This window comes from Lampetra fluviatilis, chromosome 10 (genome assembly GCF_964198595.1).
Source record: "Lampetra fluviatilis chromosome 10, kcLamFluv1.1, whole genome shotgun sequence".
Classification (NCBI taxonomy): domain Eukaryota; kingdom Metazoa; phylum Chordata; class Hyperoartia; order Petromyzontiformes; family Petromyzontidae; genus Lampetra; species Lampetra fluviatilis.
In genome coordinates this window covers 8,989,639-9,004,515 of record NC_136284.1, presented here as the reverse complement: position 1 = coordinate 9,004,515, position 14,877 = coordinate 8,989,639, and the positions used below count along the sequence as shown (strand labels likewise).

The 14,877-nt window shown below is 43.5% G+C and overlaps 1 protein-coding gene across 1 annotated transcript in view; it reads right to left on the bottom strand.

Annotated features, from left to right (window-relative positions):
* TAX1BP1 (Tax1 binding protein 1) overlaps positions 1-14,877 on the bottom strand; it is a 38,672-nt gene that overhangs the window by 7,550 nt on the left and 16,245 nt on the right. Inside the window, exons 6-19 of the mRNA XM_078860427.1 lie at positions 14,291-14,439; positions 13,579-13,669; positions 12,899-13,090; positions 12,014-12,196; positions 11,278-11,451; positions 10,556-10,610; positions 10,231-10,337; positions 9,294-9,419; positions 8,597-8,692; positions 7,890-7,982; positions 5,493-5,576; positions 3,938-4,021; positions 589-646; positions 299-420 (exon numbers count right to left, since the gene is read on the bottom strand). Of these exons, the coding sequence (XP_078716553.1) occupies positions 299-420; positions 589-646; positions 3,938-4,021; positions 5,493-5,576; positions 7,890-7,982; positions 8,597-8,692; positions 9,294-9,419; positions 10,231-10,337; positions 10,556-10,610; positions 11,278-11,451; positions 12,014-12,196; positions 12,899-13,090; positions 13,579-13,669; positions 14,291-14,439 (1,614 nt within the window). The remainder of the gene's footprint in view (positions 1-298; positions 421-588; positions 647-3,937; positions 4,022-5,492; positions 5,577-7,889; positions 7,983-8,596; positions 8,693-9,293; positions 9,420-10,230; positions 10,338-10,555; positions 10,611-11,277; positions 11,452-12,013; positions 12,197-12,898; positions 13,091-13,578; positions 13,670-14,290; positions 14,440-14,877) is intronic.

Sequence of the window (14,877 nt, the reverse complement as noted above, 5' to 3'; positions counted from 1 at the left end):
AAGAGGGCGATGGCATCGTGATGTCAATCCACTCGCTCTATTCAACTGCGATCCATCCGCACATGTGCCACGTACAGCGGCAAGTTCTCACCACACTGTCACCACGCCGCACGTAAACGCCCTACGACACGTAAACGTTTTCCACCAGAATTCATTTGCTCATCCACAATTGATCTGCTACAGATTAGTAGAAGTCTACTGTGCCAAATAAAAAAAAATTATAAATTAAAAAAGGCCAAATGATAAAATAATTTCCACAGCAGGCAAGCCGACTCGTGAGTATTTCGGAATGCTTTACCTGCTCATTACGGTAATCTCGACGGAATGGTTGATTCTTGACCACATGGTGTGGGTAGGGGCCTGTGCTGACCACGGGCTTGTGAAGCCATGGGTTGCATATCCCACAGTTGCCTAGCATGCCTGAGAAGACATAACACTTTACTGCTCGCGTCCCAGGCACACAGGACAGCCAACACAATGGCAAGCTCTCGGCTTGCAAACGCATTGGCGCAGAGGAAAACACAATGTCAAAATGCTCGTCCTTTGCAAATATTGCTGCACACCCATGTGCTGCTAGCTTGCGCTTACCGCCACTAGCGCCACCCTGCCCCGTGTCGCACTTCTCTTCCAGAAATGCAAACTTTTTCTGAACAAGGATAAAAACAATACATATCACAGACAAGATCACTGCTCGTAGCTGAAGCCCCTACGTTAATTGGAAGTAAAGACTTGGTGAAAGATTTTCTTTCTGAATATTAAATGTAATTCTGTCTGCTGTCAGAACGTGCAACAGATGTTGCCGTGTAGAGATCCTGAGGCTGCGTGTTCCGGGCTGACCGACGAGAGTTTAAAAGTCCCGCTAATTGAATAAAATACTTTAAAATAACTGTGACAGCATTATGGCAACACTCCCATATTTTATTTTATCAATCCAGTCCATCACTAGGGTGCTATAGAATGATTTTCAAAAGTGTTTTGTTCTCACAATGGAAGTTTAACTCGGGCAGGACAGCTCATGACTTGCAGCCTGGTTATAAATGGCGATGGAATACATGGTTTTGTTCATGTTTTCAGTTGCATCTCCATTTTTAAATGTGTTAACAACACCTGATAGCAATACAGCAGACTCCCAATAATCAGAATCAATCGAGAGCAATATCCTTCTTGGATGAGCAAAAAAATCCCAGCCGACAAAAAAAACAATCGACATTCAAAGGAAGGCTGCGTCAAGTGACATTTAAATGCTTGTAAACACGATGCGGAGCAAGCCAGCGGATGGCTCGCGACACGCTGCTGCACTTTGTACTTGCAAAACACTCGAGGGAGGAAAGTGTTGATGAGTTTGTCCACATATTTTATCGAATTATTCAATTATTTGACGGCTGGCAGAAAGCACCTCGCGCTGCAGATAGTGTACCCAGTGGCGGAGTGTGGTGGGCACGGGCTCCAGTTCAAGAGAAGAAATTGGGCCTACGTCGAAGTTACGCCACTGGGTCTCCCAGAGCAAAGGACGCATTGTAATGTTTTTCATAGCAGGTGACAGTCAGTGTGCAGTGTGGTCAACAAACATGGTATTTTTATCCTCTCAACAGGCCATGGCATTTGCAAACCGATGAAGAGTCGATTCTTTGCCATAATTTTCTATTATTTCTCGTTTTATCAGTCTCATTTGTACATTTTTATCTCGCTCCATTAGCCAATGTAACATGATCATATCATTTGCTGATTATTTGCATAAATAATCCATTCCCACGTGCACGATTTCAATGCGTGTATTGCGAGCGTAAGAATCGAATTTGACGAACGTACTAATCCATCGATACAAGTCTCGTACCAATTTGTAGCAAGGTGAAATATCGTGACTGCCGATGCAGCCGTCGCTAACGCTAGGTTTGTTTCAAGAGGATGGGGGGGGGGGGGGGAAGGAAAGTTACTTCGCGCAAACGAGAACGCTTTCTGGATGACACACACTTGCAGATTAGTGGGAGTCGATTGAATTCACAGCGCACGCGACACAATGTGCATCCGGGCCCAGCGAAACGACGGCCAACGTTCCACGCGACGGGAATAAATACCGGCGACTCTTATTGACGTGGCAAATTCGCAGCACCGGCCCCCCGCGTCGCCAAAGACTGCAAGCTTCAGCAGAAACAAATTACTCTGTTATGATGCCAAGGTTACGAGCGACACAAATTGCGGGCGGCATGCGTGCGGACCCAGCCGCCGCCAGAGTGTGACCCGTGACAGCTTCCTCCACGATGACAGGCCCACATCACTCGCAAGCAGCAAACTCTTACTTCTTTTCATCAACGTCTATCCCACTTGCCGGCCATCGTAAAAAAAAAAAACATTTTTAAGGTCACGCTGGATGTGCTGTAGTCTGAAGGTCAAAATGCGAGCCTAAGAAAATTGAAATCCTGGGAAGAGCCGTGCCCCAATACATCTTCGTTATACATTATGGATTTTTCTATTCTTTTTGACTGCCTCTGTTATCAAAGTCCTTCAAAGGTGCTCATTAAATGGATCCTGTAACCTCTATTACTGCAACAAGAAAAAAAGGCCCATAAACAAATTACCAGCACTCAAATTGCATGTGTGATTTTGTTATATTTTGGTCACGATTTACTTAAGCGGTTCAGCGTGTGATGTATCCATCTTTATTTCCACGCGGCCGACTCACTGTGTATTTATTGTCAGCGCAGGTTGCATGCTCGCCCAACTTCTTATTTTATTATAGATATCACAGCAGCAGCAGATTCCTAACCCACTTTCAAATACATTTTATTCTTAGATTTTCATATAAAAATGCAATCTTCTTGATAACACTTTTGTACTAAATATGTTATAAAAAATTTGCTCTTTAAATAGTGTACGGGTTGAGCCAGAGGCCAGAGAAACTGAGGGCTATGCAATATTTTAGTCCAACCCTAACCCAGCAGCAGTGCCTCATGGCCACATCGCAACATGCCGTCATTCAGACATTGAGTATGCTAAACTCTACTGGCCACATTTGAATGTACAACTTTTCTAATTCTACGGGTAGGTTCCCTGCGGCAGCACCTGAGATTTGATGTAGAAGTTTGTTTTCATCTACATTAAATACCTGAACACCACCTACTATAGAGCAGCAACTAATTTGAGCCAAGGACCAATTAAGTATACCGACTATATTCGCCCAAGAATGTCTATCCTTAACGGTCGTGACGTCACTCCACATCGACCAGCCCCCCTCATTAATATTCATGAGCAGGTGACATCCTCCAAATGGACCCCCCCTCATTAATAATCATGAACAGGTGACGTCACTCCACATCGAACAGCCCCCCTTCATTCATAATGATTAAGGTGACGTCCTCCAAATGGACACCCCCCCCATTCATAATAATTAGCTGCTGACGTCACTCCATATGGGGGGGGGGGGTGAGGCGCCTCCTCCCCCCTCCTCGGCGTCAACTTACAACCCTCAGTACAAAGGCAGAACCCTCACGTCACGCAATCTCCGTAACGCTATTGAGACATCAAAGTAAAAAGGACGTCATGATGAACAAGGGATTATAACCTTAAAATAAAATAGTTCTGTGTCACCGAGCCCTTACAAATTGCACACGCATCAATGCAATATCACGTCGCCATCTGCTTTTCGCTTGCATGTTTCAGATTTACTGCACTACACCCGTCCTTGGACGGACAAAAGCTCGTTAAACTATCTTCTTGAGAACTGCTTTTTATATTTAGTTTGTTGTTCTTTCCCCGCATCTCCGATTAGCAGTTGGTTACGTACGGTGCGAAATAAGTTCCATCTACATACATACAACACCTACCGGGGTTGTCATAACAATAAATAAGAATCGTTTGTGTGCATCTAATACGTTTATCATGAACGTCATTTATATTTTAAAGGCAAAATGCCATGACCGTTGCTCCGCATCTCCCTTACCAGATACTCGTCTCTTACATGCTGCAAGTCTGTGACTGTGGCCACCAGCTCATCGATTTTCCCATCTCTCTCGCGCAGCTGCATCTGTGACATTTCACAAGAAAACAAAGCCTCTTGAATATGCCACACACACCTTTAGTTTACACTGCAAGTGAGCAGGGGATGTTTACATCAATGGATTCTTACTGTTATGATATGCGTATTGAATCATGTGCACAATAAGAACTACTGAGGGTTTATTTTTTACCGTGCAATGCATGTAATCGCTTCGCAGAAATGCTGAGGCTGCTATTAATTCTACATGCACCAGTGACAAAAAGAATTGATTCGTGACCCCCAAATCATGACCCCGAATCAAGAAAATTCATTGCATCGTGGCTGGTGGGAATTGTTACATCCATACTAACAAGGTGGGGTTGCTTTCCATTTATTAGGGACTTGAACTTACAAACGAATCAAAAATGTTTCATTGGGTGCAGTCTGAACCGATAATCCACATTGTGAACATTGTGTGAAAAAAATAATAACATGTTATTATTAACAACACTCTGCCGACATTCTTGTGTGTGTCCTTGTACATTTACACATTGTGAAAATGGTGTTTAAAGTTACCAGTAGTTGCTATTAACATTAGTATGTGCACATTACATTGCAGAATGACTGCTTCAAACAATGCATCCTGAAATATTAGTCAATAACATGAAGATCATATTCATATTCTATAATTTGTGGCAGCAACAAAGATCAAAACTATACAAAAGGGCAATGTGGGGATTCTCAAGTTTAAATGTTTTTGTATTTGTAATGCAAGCTGTTCGAAGATTAAAGGGGCAAACACTGCACATTATCCCGCTACATGTAGCTAGTGCAATTAAACTGTCATTTCGCTTTTAATTAAACTCTCTCCGAGCATGAAACATTTCAATCCAACAGCCAGCGGTGTCCATTAATCGCCGGCAAAGTGGAGATGTAATTCAATATGTATCATGGACATCTTATTCGAAGACCTTTTATATAACATGTCCATTTAAATAATTGCAGGGACAGCCAGAGGCCAGTGTAAGAATGTGGGTTATGCAATTGTTAAATTCTGAGCTCATGCTTTATAGCAGAGCACTCTGCTGCTACACAGATCATGTGGTAACCCAGCAACAGTGCCTCTTGCCGCATATCAGAATAGGATGTCGTTAAGAAACTTTGGCATGTTAAACACTACCCGGCCACACTTTAACATTGTGTTTAGTAAATTGCCCCTTTTCCCATACCTCCAATGAGCAGTTGGCTACGTACAGTGTGAAATAAGTTATGCATATGTGAATGTACCGTGTGGCAACATCGAAAGCTGCTTTCGACGTATAAGTTGTTCACATTCAGTAAATATATCAACATATTGTAAACAGTGAACACACATTTTGTAATTGGTTCCACCAACATCTTTCGGGGATATCACTACAATAACATAAGTGAGAATCACGTGTATAAAACACTGTTCATCGTGGAGATAATGTGTAATGTAAAGTTAAGTGCCATCCTCATTGCTCAGCATAGCCCTTACCTTATGCGCATCTATTTCATCCGTTAAATCTTTAAGTGTATTTTGCAGCTCGTAGATTGCGAAATCTTTCTCCTGCTGCTGCCTCTGTGTGCAACATCGCACAAGAAAAAAAATGCACCTTGTACACACACCTGACGTTGTTGTCAATAATGGTCAGGAATGTAAACATCAATCAATTTAAAATGATTTGTTACGCTCAAGACATCCACAGTGAATAATCGTGCATCCAATAACTACTTTCTCTTCCGTTACCGTTTGTTGCATACAGTTACTTGCAGAAAGCATGAAGCCATTATGGATTCCATTGCACCACAATGACAATAAAAAATTGATCTGTGGATCGAATCGTGACCCTCAAATCGTGACCTCCAAAGCATGCAAATTCATTGCGTCATGGATGGTGGTAAGTGTTAAATCTATACCAGGCGAGATGTAGTGGTGACTTAAAATGTTTTTGGTTAGTTATTAAATGTAACTGAGTGCAGTCTGTACACTGAGTGGATTTCAAAATGACACCATTATCATTATTGATATAACTGTGCCTTGAGATGCAGTGCATTGTCAAATTAATGCATACGAATTCCGTTACAATTTAGCTGTCACGGTAAATGTATACTGTACTTTGTTATGAAAATTGTTGAACATTCACCAATAGCTTCTATTACATTTAGTGTATGCAAAGCACATGGCAAACTGACTAGCTGAATTGATGTATCCTGATGTCAATTAACACAAAGATCATGTTCATATTCTAAGATTCATGGAAATTTCATCAACAAGATTAAAACTGCATGAATTGGTGAAGCGTATATTCTCAAGTTTAAATGTTTTGAATGTTTAATGCATGCTGTTCAAAGATTAAAGGGCAAAGACTGCACATTATCAGCCACATGTAGCTCATGCAATTAAACTGCCATTTCCCTTTTAATTAAACTCTCTGAGCATGAAACATTTCAATCCAACAGCCAGCGGTGTCCATTAATAGCCGGCAAAGTGAGTACGAGGTTTGTGTTGATCGGGGATTAATGAATAGACGCCGAGGGTGCGATGCAGACGGTAACGCAGCTGCACACCACGGATTTACCCTGGAGTAGCGCCCCTGGGGTGCGCCGAGGCTCGGGCACATTTCATAGCACGGGGCCAGCCAGCCATCTGCTTCGCTGTGATACACAGCACAAGGGGTCCCCCCCCCCCCCCTCTGCAGCTCACACCCGGGCCCCAGGCCTCCTTAACGCTACCCCAGCTGTGCGCGGGTCTGTTTATCCGCGCGCATGTTTTGCGCGAGTGTTAACCAACGAGGGAAGCGCTTGTCGCATCAAGATTCACCCCCTCCTTGCAATTTGAAAAATTGTCACAATCTAGGGTCACGATTCGAGAGGAGGATTGTTGTACCGCCAAACTTGTGATGTTTCTCAGTTTTTTCATACGATTTGTACCGTTTGGTTGGCTCCATGAGCATGAATGAGACGGCGTATAATTTGTATTTGCATAAACAGAAACCAATTGATTCTTACACGTTCAATTTAATGCACGCAACGTGAGCTTAAGAAACTATTTGAATTGACTATTCGGTGCATCGTTACATTGATGCCAAGAAGTGTATTTCTTACTTTTAGATATCAGTATATTAAATTGTGACGTAAAAAACCACTGTGCGATGATGCGATTATATTGCAAAAATACCCCCCCCCATTTGTTGAATGACTAAATTCATTTTCCAGAAATATTTTGGGGGGGGGGTACTGGAAATCCTACTCTAAGCTTAAAGACCCGGGCAAAAACACTCCAGAACAATAGCATACGTTCGCATTGTAAATATATTTAAGATTTCAAAACTGTAATTTGCAAATCTTTACTCTTCCCCAACCCCCACCCCTCGAGTATATTTCAAAAAAGCTTTCTCACATTATAACGAGTGTGGTACGATCAAAGTTTAATGCTGCAACGGCAGTGGTCTCGGGATTCCAATCCGCGCACACAATGCAGCGAGGCAAAAACGTCAGCGGCAGATATTGATTGATTGGCTCACATTTGGGCTCGCTGAAATGGAAGGCCACTTGCCAGAGGTGCGCGCTAAACCGCGGAGAAATTCATGCTGTACTCAGCAAGAGATTACGCAGCATGCTGCTGGCATCTGCCAGTGAACCACCATGAAAATGGCAAACAAATTGAAACACAAAATCTAATTATTCACCAGCGGGATGGCAAAGCAGTTAGGAAGTTTCTCGCAGCACACCAAAAACACATGCGCCAGATTGTATGCGGGCTGGTTTGCAAGCAGGGAGGCAATATCCTCCACGTGAAGTTTTTGTGGCAAAACACTGCACACGTTGTAAAGTTGGAAAGGTTTCTGGAGTGGTGCACCATTCAGCTCTCACGCTACATTGTGGGAAATACCGAAATGTCTTGTTTGGTTTGCTGCTGCTCATTGAAGAACGTCTCCATCCGCATCACCTTCTCTTCCAGAAGCTGCTTGTCCTCCTTCTCGTGCTGCGTGTTGATATCACATGACAAAAATTAGGACGCACGTCGAACACAGCCTCCGATGTAGCTCACTCGCACCGTCCAACAAAAGTGCCCTCTCTAAAAGCATCGCTAGGCTAATCCGGGCCACCCTTAAGGAAAATCAAATAGGTTCGACGTGCGGTTGAAGCTACACGTGAACTGGTAAAACAAAATACACAATTTACGATTGCCGCATTGTATCGGTGCTCTAAAGGCACCGGTGAGCAATGCTTGGAACCCGCGCCGTGGAACAAGAAAACAGACACACGCATACATATGCTGCTTCTCTGCCGCAGGAGATAACTGGTCAAAATCGGCACCGCTCCAACGTTGTTTAGAAATTGTGTTTGTTTGTTTGTTTCTTTATTTAAGCATGTCAGCATTTCTCAAAGTCAACAGTGTGCCTGGTATAAAGTGCTCAGGTAATGAGTACGTAGAGATGGGATGTGCAGCCACTCGAGTGTAATGCACGCCTTACTTCCTCTAAAAAACTTGTTACTATGGCTGCTGTAAGCGCATGTCCTGCGATGCACGGCTGCTGACATTCATGGTTCAAGTCTAGCGTGTCGCAAAGTTTTAGCGAGCGGGATTTACACTACCGTGAACTTTGTCAGCAGATCTTCCTTCTCCTTTTTAATCTTCTCCAGAGCCGACCGGACGTCTTTCAGCTCCAATGCCTTTGTTGAAAGCTGATCCTGAAAAAAAAAAGTGACCATTATGGGCATACACTGTGAAAGCATCCAGAAAGTGGCAAGCCTACGAGAAGACATATAAACAGAGTAAAGTTAAAGGTAACACAGAATGCATTAAACATGAGAAATGACACAAAGACAGCAGCAAAAAAACTGTAAATGAAAAAGGAAAATAAATGGAAGCATGCTTTTTTTGCAACAAAAAAAACAAGCCAAACAATAAAACAAAAACAAACAAGCGAGTTCAACTGCCAACAAAAGACAGAGCACTGTACGATGAAACTGAGAATATAACGGCCTGAATAGGATTGGTGACAGCAAAACAAAATCCAAATTGCACGTCGAATGACGATGCAGCGTACTGAGTGAAGATTTAAAAAAACACAACACGCGAGAGGAGATTAGCGGCAAACCATTAGCTCTTCAAGCATTCAATTACGAGGCAGCATTCGTTTATGACGATGGCAGTAATGAAGCACCGTCAATGTGTCGTCTCCTACAAAAAAGTGACATGGGTGTCTTCCGTGCCAAATTACACAGGAATCTGTAGGTTCGCTCGCTTGTAAGTAAAGGAAACTGTAGAGTCACTTGAGCACTGCGTTACCTGCATGTTGGCCTGCTCTCTAGCCAGCTTATCCGACAGTACTTCCGTGGCCCGCTTCTCCTCTTCAATGCTCCTCTGCAGCTTCTGCAGCTCCTCTTCCAGCCGCTCTCTGCTCTCCTTCTCTTTCTGAGCAACATCGCGAACGACAATCCGAGATCAAGTGTTCAGGTCCTTGTTTGTGAGTGTGTGTGTAGTTTTTGTTCACGTCACCTTTCTCTGAAAATGCAATTCCTAAAATGGGTTTGGCGACGCTCGGACAAATCTGCGCCAGCTGTTTCGTTAATTCACCCAATGAAACGGTGCAAGTGTCCTTTATGAAAATAAAATACATTTAAATTAGACGTAATATGTAATTATAGCAACCTGCTCTGAGAATTTGAGTAATGGTCTAACATTGGCCACTTTAACCCCCCCAAGCTGTTGTGTACGGCCAAAGGAGGCTGGGAAAAAAAAAGCTGTTTGTGGAGCCACCGCTGGTTAACTCGGCTATTTGTATCAATTACTGATGACAGCTGAAGGAATGGAAATTTAAGAGTGTGCCGCCAGAACTAACCAGCTGGTGTATGAGAAAGAATCGCTGCCAAATTTATGTGGGGATCAGCCGTGCGGGAAAACAAAAATATAAGTAATAACCTCACTTGCTAGGCAATGAAATTCCTATCTATACATCTATAAAAATGCATCACATTTAAAAGCAAATGCTTGACAATTTTTTTCCCCGCATTCTTTCACAAAGCTAGAACAAGCTATTATTTTTATCTAAGCACTAACATTATTCTCCAGCGTACACACATTATGTCGTGTTGCATTTAATTACGTGCGAACAACGGCACAATTAATTACGGCTCAAGTTTTACGACAATTGTTATCTCAACAACAACAAAAAATACTTTGTGCAGCAAACGCACACTGGGAGGGATGGGCATGCAATCCTTACTTTGAACATTTCCTTATACTTCTTGCACTTATCCGTTTTTTCCGCCAGCTTCTCCATCGCCCGAGACGACAGCTCACCGCCCAGGTTCTCCTTCATCTCAGACGCAGCTGAGAGGGAAAGGGGAGGGGGAGGGAATAGTGATGCGTGCAAGGCGGCCAAAAGAACACACATGAAATGAGTTTTATCTCTCTCCGCTCTCAACCGCCCCGTCGTAGATTCTGCCGGCGGACGACAGAGACATAAGTTACGGCGATAACTTTTTACAGGATCAAGGGCACTGAAATGTTTTAAATGACGCGCTTGAGAATAATGTGTCTCGACTTACGAGGGGACTTCTGGGTTTCCATTGAAACGACCGCCGGCGCTTCCACCTGTTCATCCTGTCGCAACAAGGCAGCGAAGGGAGAATTTGTGCGTTAACGTTTCAGTTGAAGTGGCCACACTAAACCGCTTCGTTTTTTTCGAGTAGAGGAGGAAGAGCAGCACTTTCAAGTGAAAGGCATTAAAATCGATTAGTGCAAATGTGAAAGCAAAAAACAGTTCATGTGACCAAATGCACAGGACTGTGAACATGAAATGACATTTAGACGATGACCTTCTCAACTGGAGCAGATTACACCCAACCTCAAAAATGTATTTTATTTTTTAGAAAACTTTTAGTCAAAACTGTTAAACTAAATTGGTCCCTCCTCTTATTTACCAAGGGCTAAAATGTAGGCTTTAACGACAAATATCTTTATCAATTTACATGAATGCTTATGCTCACTGTACATGCATCTAATGACACGTATAGGAAGTTATTATCGATTTTGTATTCCGTGTATGTAAAGGAGTTCATGTGCTTCTCTGCCACTAGAGACCGCTATTGTCACCCTCTTGAAAAATAAAAAATAAATGTGATTCTTGGACAAAATCGCCGCCCAAATCGTGACCATTCATTGAAACATGGGGGGGAGGGGGAAGGGGGGTGGGCATGACGATTTAAAAAACAGCTCTCGATTTCACAAATGGAGCATGCGCTGCCACCTCGAGCATCCCGGAACGTACCGATTGCTGCTTCGCCTTGGTGAGCTCCTTCTGCAGCCTCATGCACTCCTTAAACTTCTCCTTGTAGTGCTCGGCTCCCATCTGCAGACGCAATTTCAGGTCTTCATTCTCCTTCCTGAGTTCGTCATGACCAGGCGAGTCTTCACGCAAGCCCTCAACGTTCTTGTTTTCCATCTGGAAAAGACGACGACTCGGCTTGGTCAATGAAGTCGCAGGTATGAGACCGGCTACTTCAGTGCAATGGACTAGAAAATGTTTTCGAAATTTCACAGTTTAATAATTTCCCCCCACCACTCCCCTCAAGTGAAAGCTTTCAAAAGCAGATGTTTCATCACTTCACAGAATGATTCCCAACTATCAACTCAAAAATCTGAGGATGGAAAAGAGTATTTTTTTAAAATTACTTTTTTTACCTTACCACTGTCAATAAATTATATAGACCGTTATCAATATCATGGGTCCCTGGTTCCTTCCAGTCAAAATGATCGCTCACTTGACCCTTGTTATAAAAAATAAGAAATGATGGACTTATTGCCTCTTAAGCATGTCAACTGTGCATTAAGTTCATCCAAAATAAACTTTAGCAATGGCAATCCCAAGACCGCTTGCACAGATCGTATAAGGTACGCCGAGACTTTAAAATGTTAGCAGGCTCACATAGAGAGCAAGGAATGAAAATGTCCCGTGCGGTTTGAATATGTCAAAGCCAAGAGCACGAGTTGGTATCATTGGGCACCTGAGTGACGAGGGTGCGAAGTTCCTCGCTGCTCGTGCGCTCTTGGTACAGAGAGGCCATAATTTTGTCCCGGGTACTGGTCGCATCCAGAAGCTCCCCCTGGAGGAGCTTTAACTTCTGCTCGCTGTTGGCCAACTGATCTTCAGTGCGGCGCAGCAGCTCCCGTACCACACCCAGCTCCTTCTGGAGAAGGCGCAGAGCAAACGAGGAGAGTTTCTACCATTTATCATTGCAATGTGATACGCAGTGCAGTTTACATTAGGGATGCAACAATCCATGGACATAGATTGGGTCTAACGATCAAGATACCTGCGTCGAATCCTAAAACTAATAATTATTTTAAATTCTTACATGTCTTATCGATATCAGTCAATCTTTATCCACCAGTGGATGACAGTGGATGAAGCCATCTCAGGACGCTGCCATTCCGCATGGTTTGTCTTACGATGCTATAACCCATTACATTCCTGCGCATAAACTTCTCTGCTCCATCTCTGTGGTGGTTCCTCCTCTGAAGCGCATTTTCTGTTAATTTACTACCGTTACTTCCAATGCGAGGAGACACTCATTATCAGTGGTTACTGTACCAGACGGGCGTACTCAGTAAATGTAGCTTCCCGAGAGAGCTAGTCGACCAGATGCCTGAGCACCGTACATTAGCAAATGTTGCCTTTGCATTGTAACCATCAATGAATCCACCTGCCCTCATTACCTGAAACCACAAAATTCCAAGAAAGAGCTTGCTTACCTTCACTAATTGGGAGCCGGAAGAGGCCGTAAGGTTGGCCGAGTGGATGAAAGCTCATCAAGCAGATTGCTGCACAGATCAAGTAGTGCCACGCTCAGTGTGGAGTTGTTGAAATCCGAGCACGCGCGTGGACTCACCTCCGGTTTAGATGACCCGGCTCCTGCAGCCCCGCAGAGCGACCTCTCTCTGTGAGCCGCGCTTTGCTGCAGGCGGGAGATTTCCTCCGTCAACTCTGAGATCGCGTTGTTCTTTTCTCCGACCTCTGCCTGGGCGGCCTTCAGGTTTGTGTTGAGCTGCTTGTTTTCCAGATCCGTCTCCTTGATGTGCGTCTGTGTACAGATGTTGGTCACAGTTTGGCATCCATGAGTATGAAACTGCTGTTGGTCTTTTTTTTTACTAAGACATTTTCATTTGGAACTGCCCTGAAAGATTACTTCACTAATCTACATCGGAAGATACTTCACGAGATGTCTTTATCCACACGAGAGAAATATCTTTTGTATGCCTTGCAAAAACATGCTGGTCGCATGTTCATAGTATTATTTTTCTGAGCTGAAATTAAGATAGATCAAGTGAATTATCACGTTTAACAGGATGAAGATGATTTTGTTGTGCAATCATTATGACTGGATTGAGACCAACTCATTACACTTTTGAAACCATGGTGTAAGGGCGGGCTGAAACATAGCTTAGAACCTAGCATCTCGGTGGTGCTGGTTCATTAATCAGTGTTATTCAGACAGTGTTAGCCTCCTGAGCCACCCAACCACCTCTTGCACTTAAATGGCATTAAAAGCTTCTGCTCACTCAGACTTACCATAAAAAGATTTTTCTCCTCCCTCTCATTTTTAAGTTCGGTCTCTAGCTGTTGTTTTTCAGCAGTCAACTTCTTAATGCTGTCCTTGCACCTGCGCATGGACGGCAGTACAAAAAAGAAGTGTTCTTTAGATACCTGTGCATTTACAACAGAAGAAACGCATCAATCCTTAAACGAGATTGTCACATTTCGGGTGAGCACACGCTCGATCTATAAATCGGGTTTTGTGGCTTTTACAAACCCCTAGACATCAAATTTCAGCATCAAGACTCTGTACCAACATGAAAAATAAGCTTGCGAGGTCAATAAATACCCTAAGGGCAATCATGCACTTTGCTTCTCATAAACGTCGCTCACAAACCCACCCCCAAGGCAAATAGCAATTTGTAAATAGATCACCCAGGGACCTAAGAATCTTATCGGCAAAAGAGTTTCACAGCCATAAGGTGGGCAGTAGGCATGCGGCGATATCATCAGTTAAAATTGATTCGTAGGCTCATTATGCGTGCATCGAACTGCGCGTAAGAATCTAATTATCGACAATTTATTCAAATTATATGCGCATAATCAAAATGTTAACAAAGAAAGCTGAACGAGACGGTTAAAATCAGAATGACAAAGCCATTCGCTGAATCAAATGAACCAGATCTGCGATGCAACGATGTTCAGCTACTAAACGCAAAAGTCGATATGAACATATTGGAGGCCTCACCCATCCAGCTCCATCTCTTTGTCCAGCATCTTCTTGGCCAGGGTTTCCAGGTCTCCCTCCAGTTGCTGAACACGTACGGCAGACTCCTCCAGCTGACGTTTGTGCTGCACGAGCCCCGAGTCCACAGCCTGCTTGCTCTGCTCGAGTTCCTGCATCACAAGCGTGACGAAAGCCACATCTCGCCGTTCAAACAATGATACGTCGTGGTATTCGCGACAAAAAGACGTGTGTTTGAGGCAAGTGTTTGGCCAATGTTCCTAGTTGTCCTATTTTTCAGAATTTTTTTTATATCTTCATCGACAGTGGAGCAAGTTGTCAATATTGACGAATTGTGAACATGGCCCACGATGTTCACAACTGCAGCAAGGCCGTTATGATCATAGATTGACCACCTTGTGTCCTCTGCAAAGGTTGACTGTGGCCAAATAATCCAGAACGGAAAAGCGTCTTGATCTGGTGGTGAAGCCACAATGGAAACTTAGTCTTTCATTGCAAACCAGGCACAGCAAACGGCAGAAATGCTGCCAAGAAATAGTGGAAAACGCCGCGCCGATAAAAACGAACTACGTGTCTGAGCAATGAGCTCG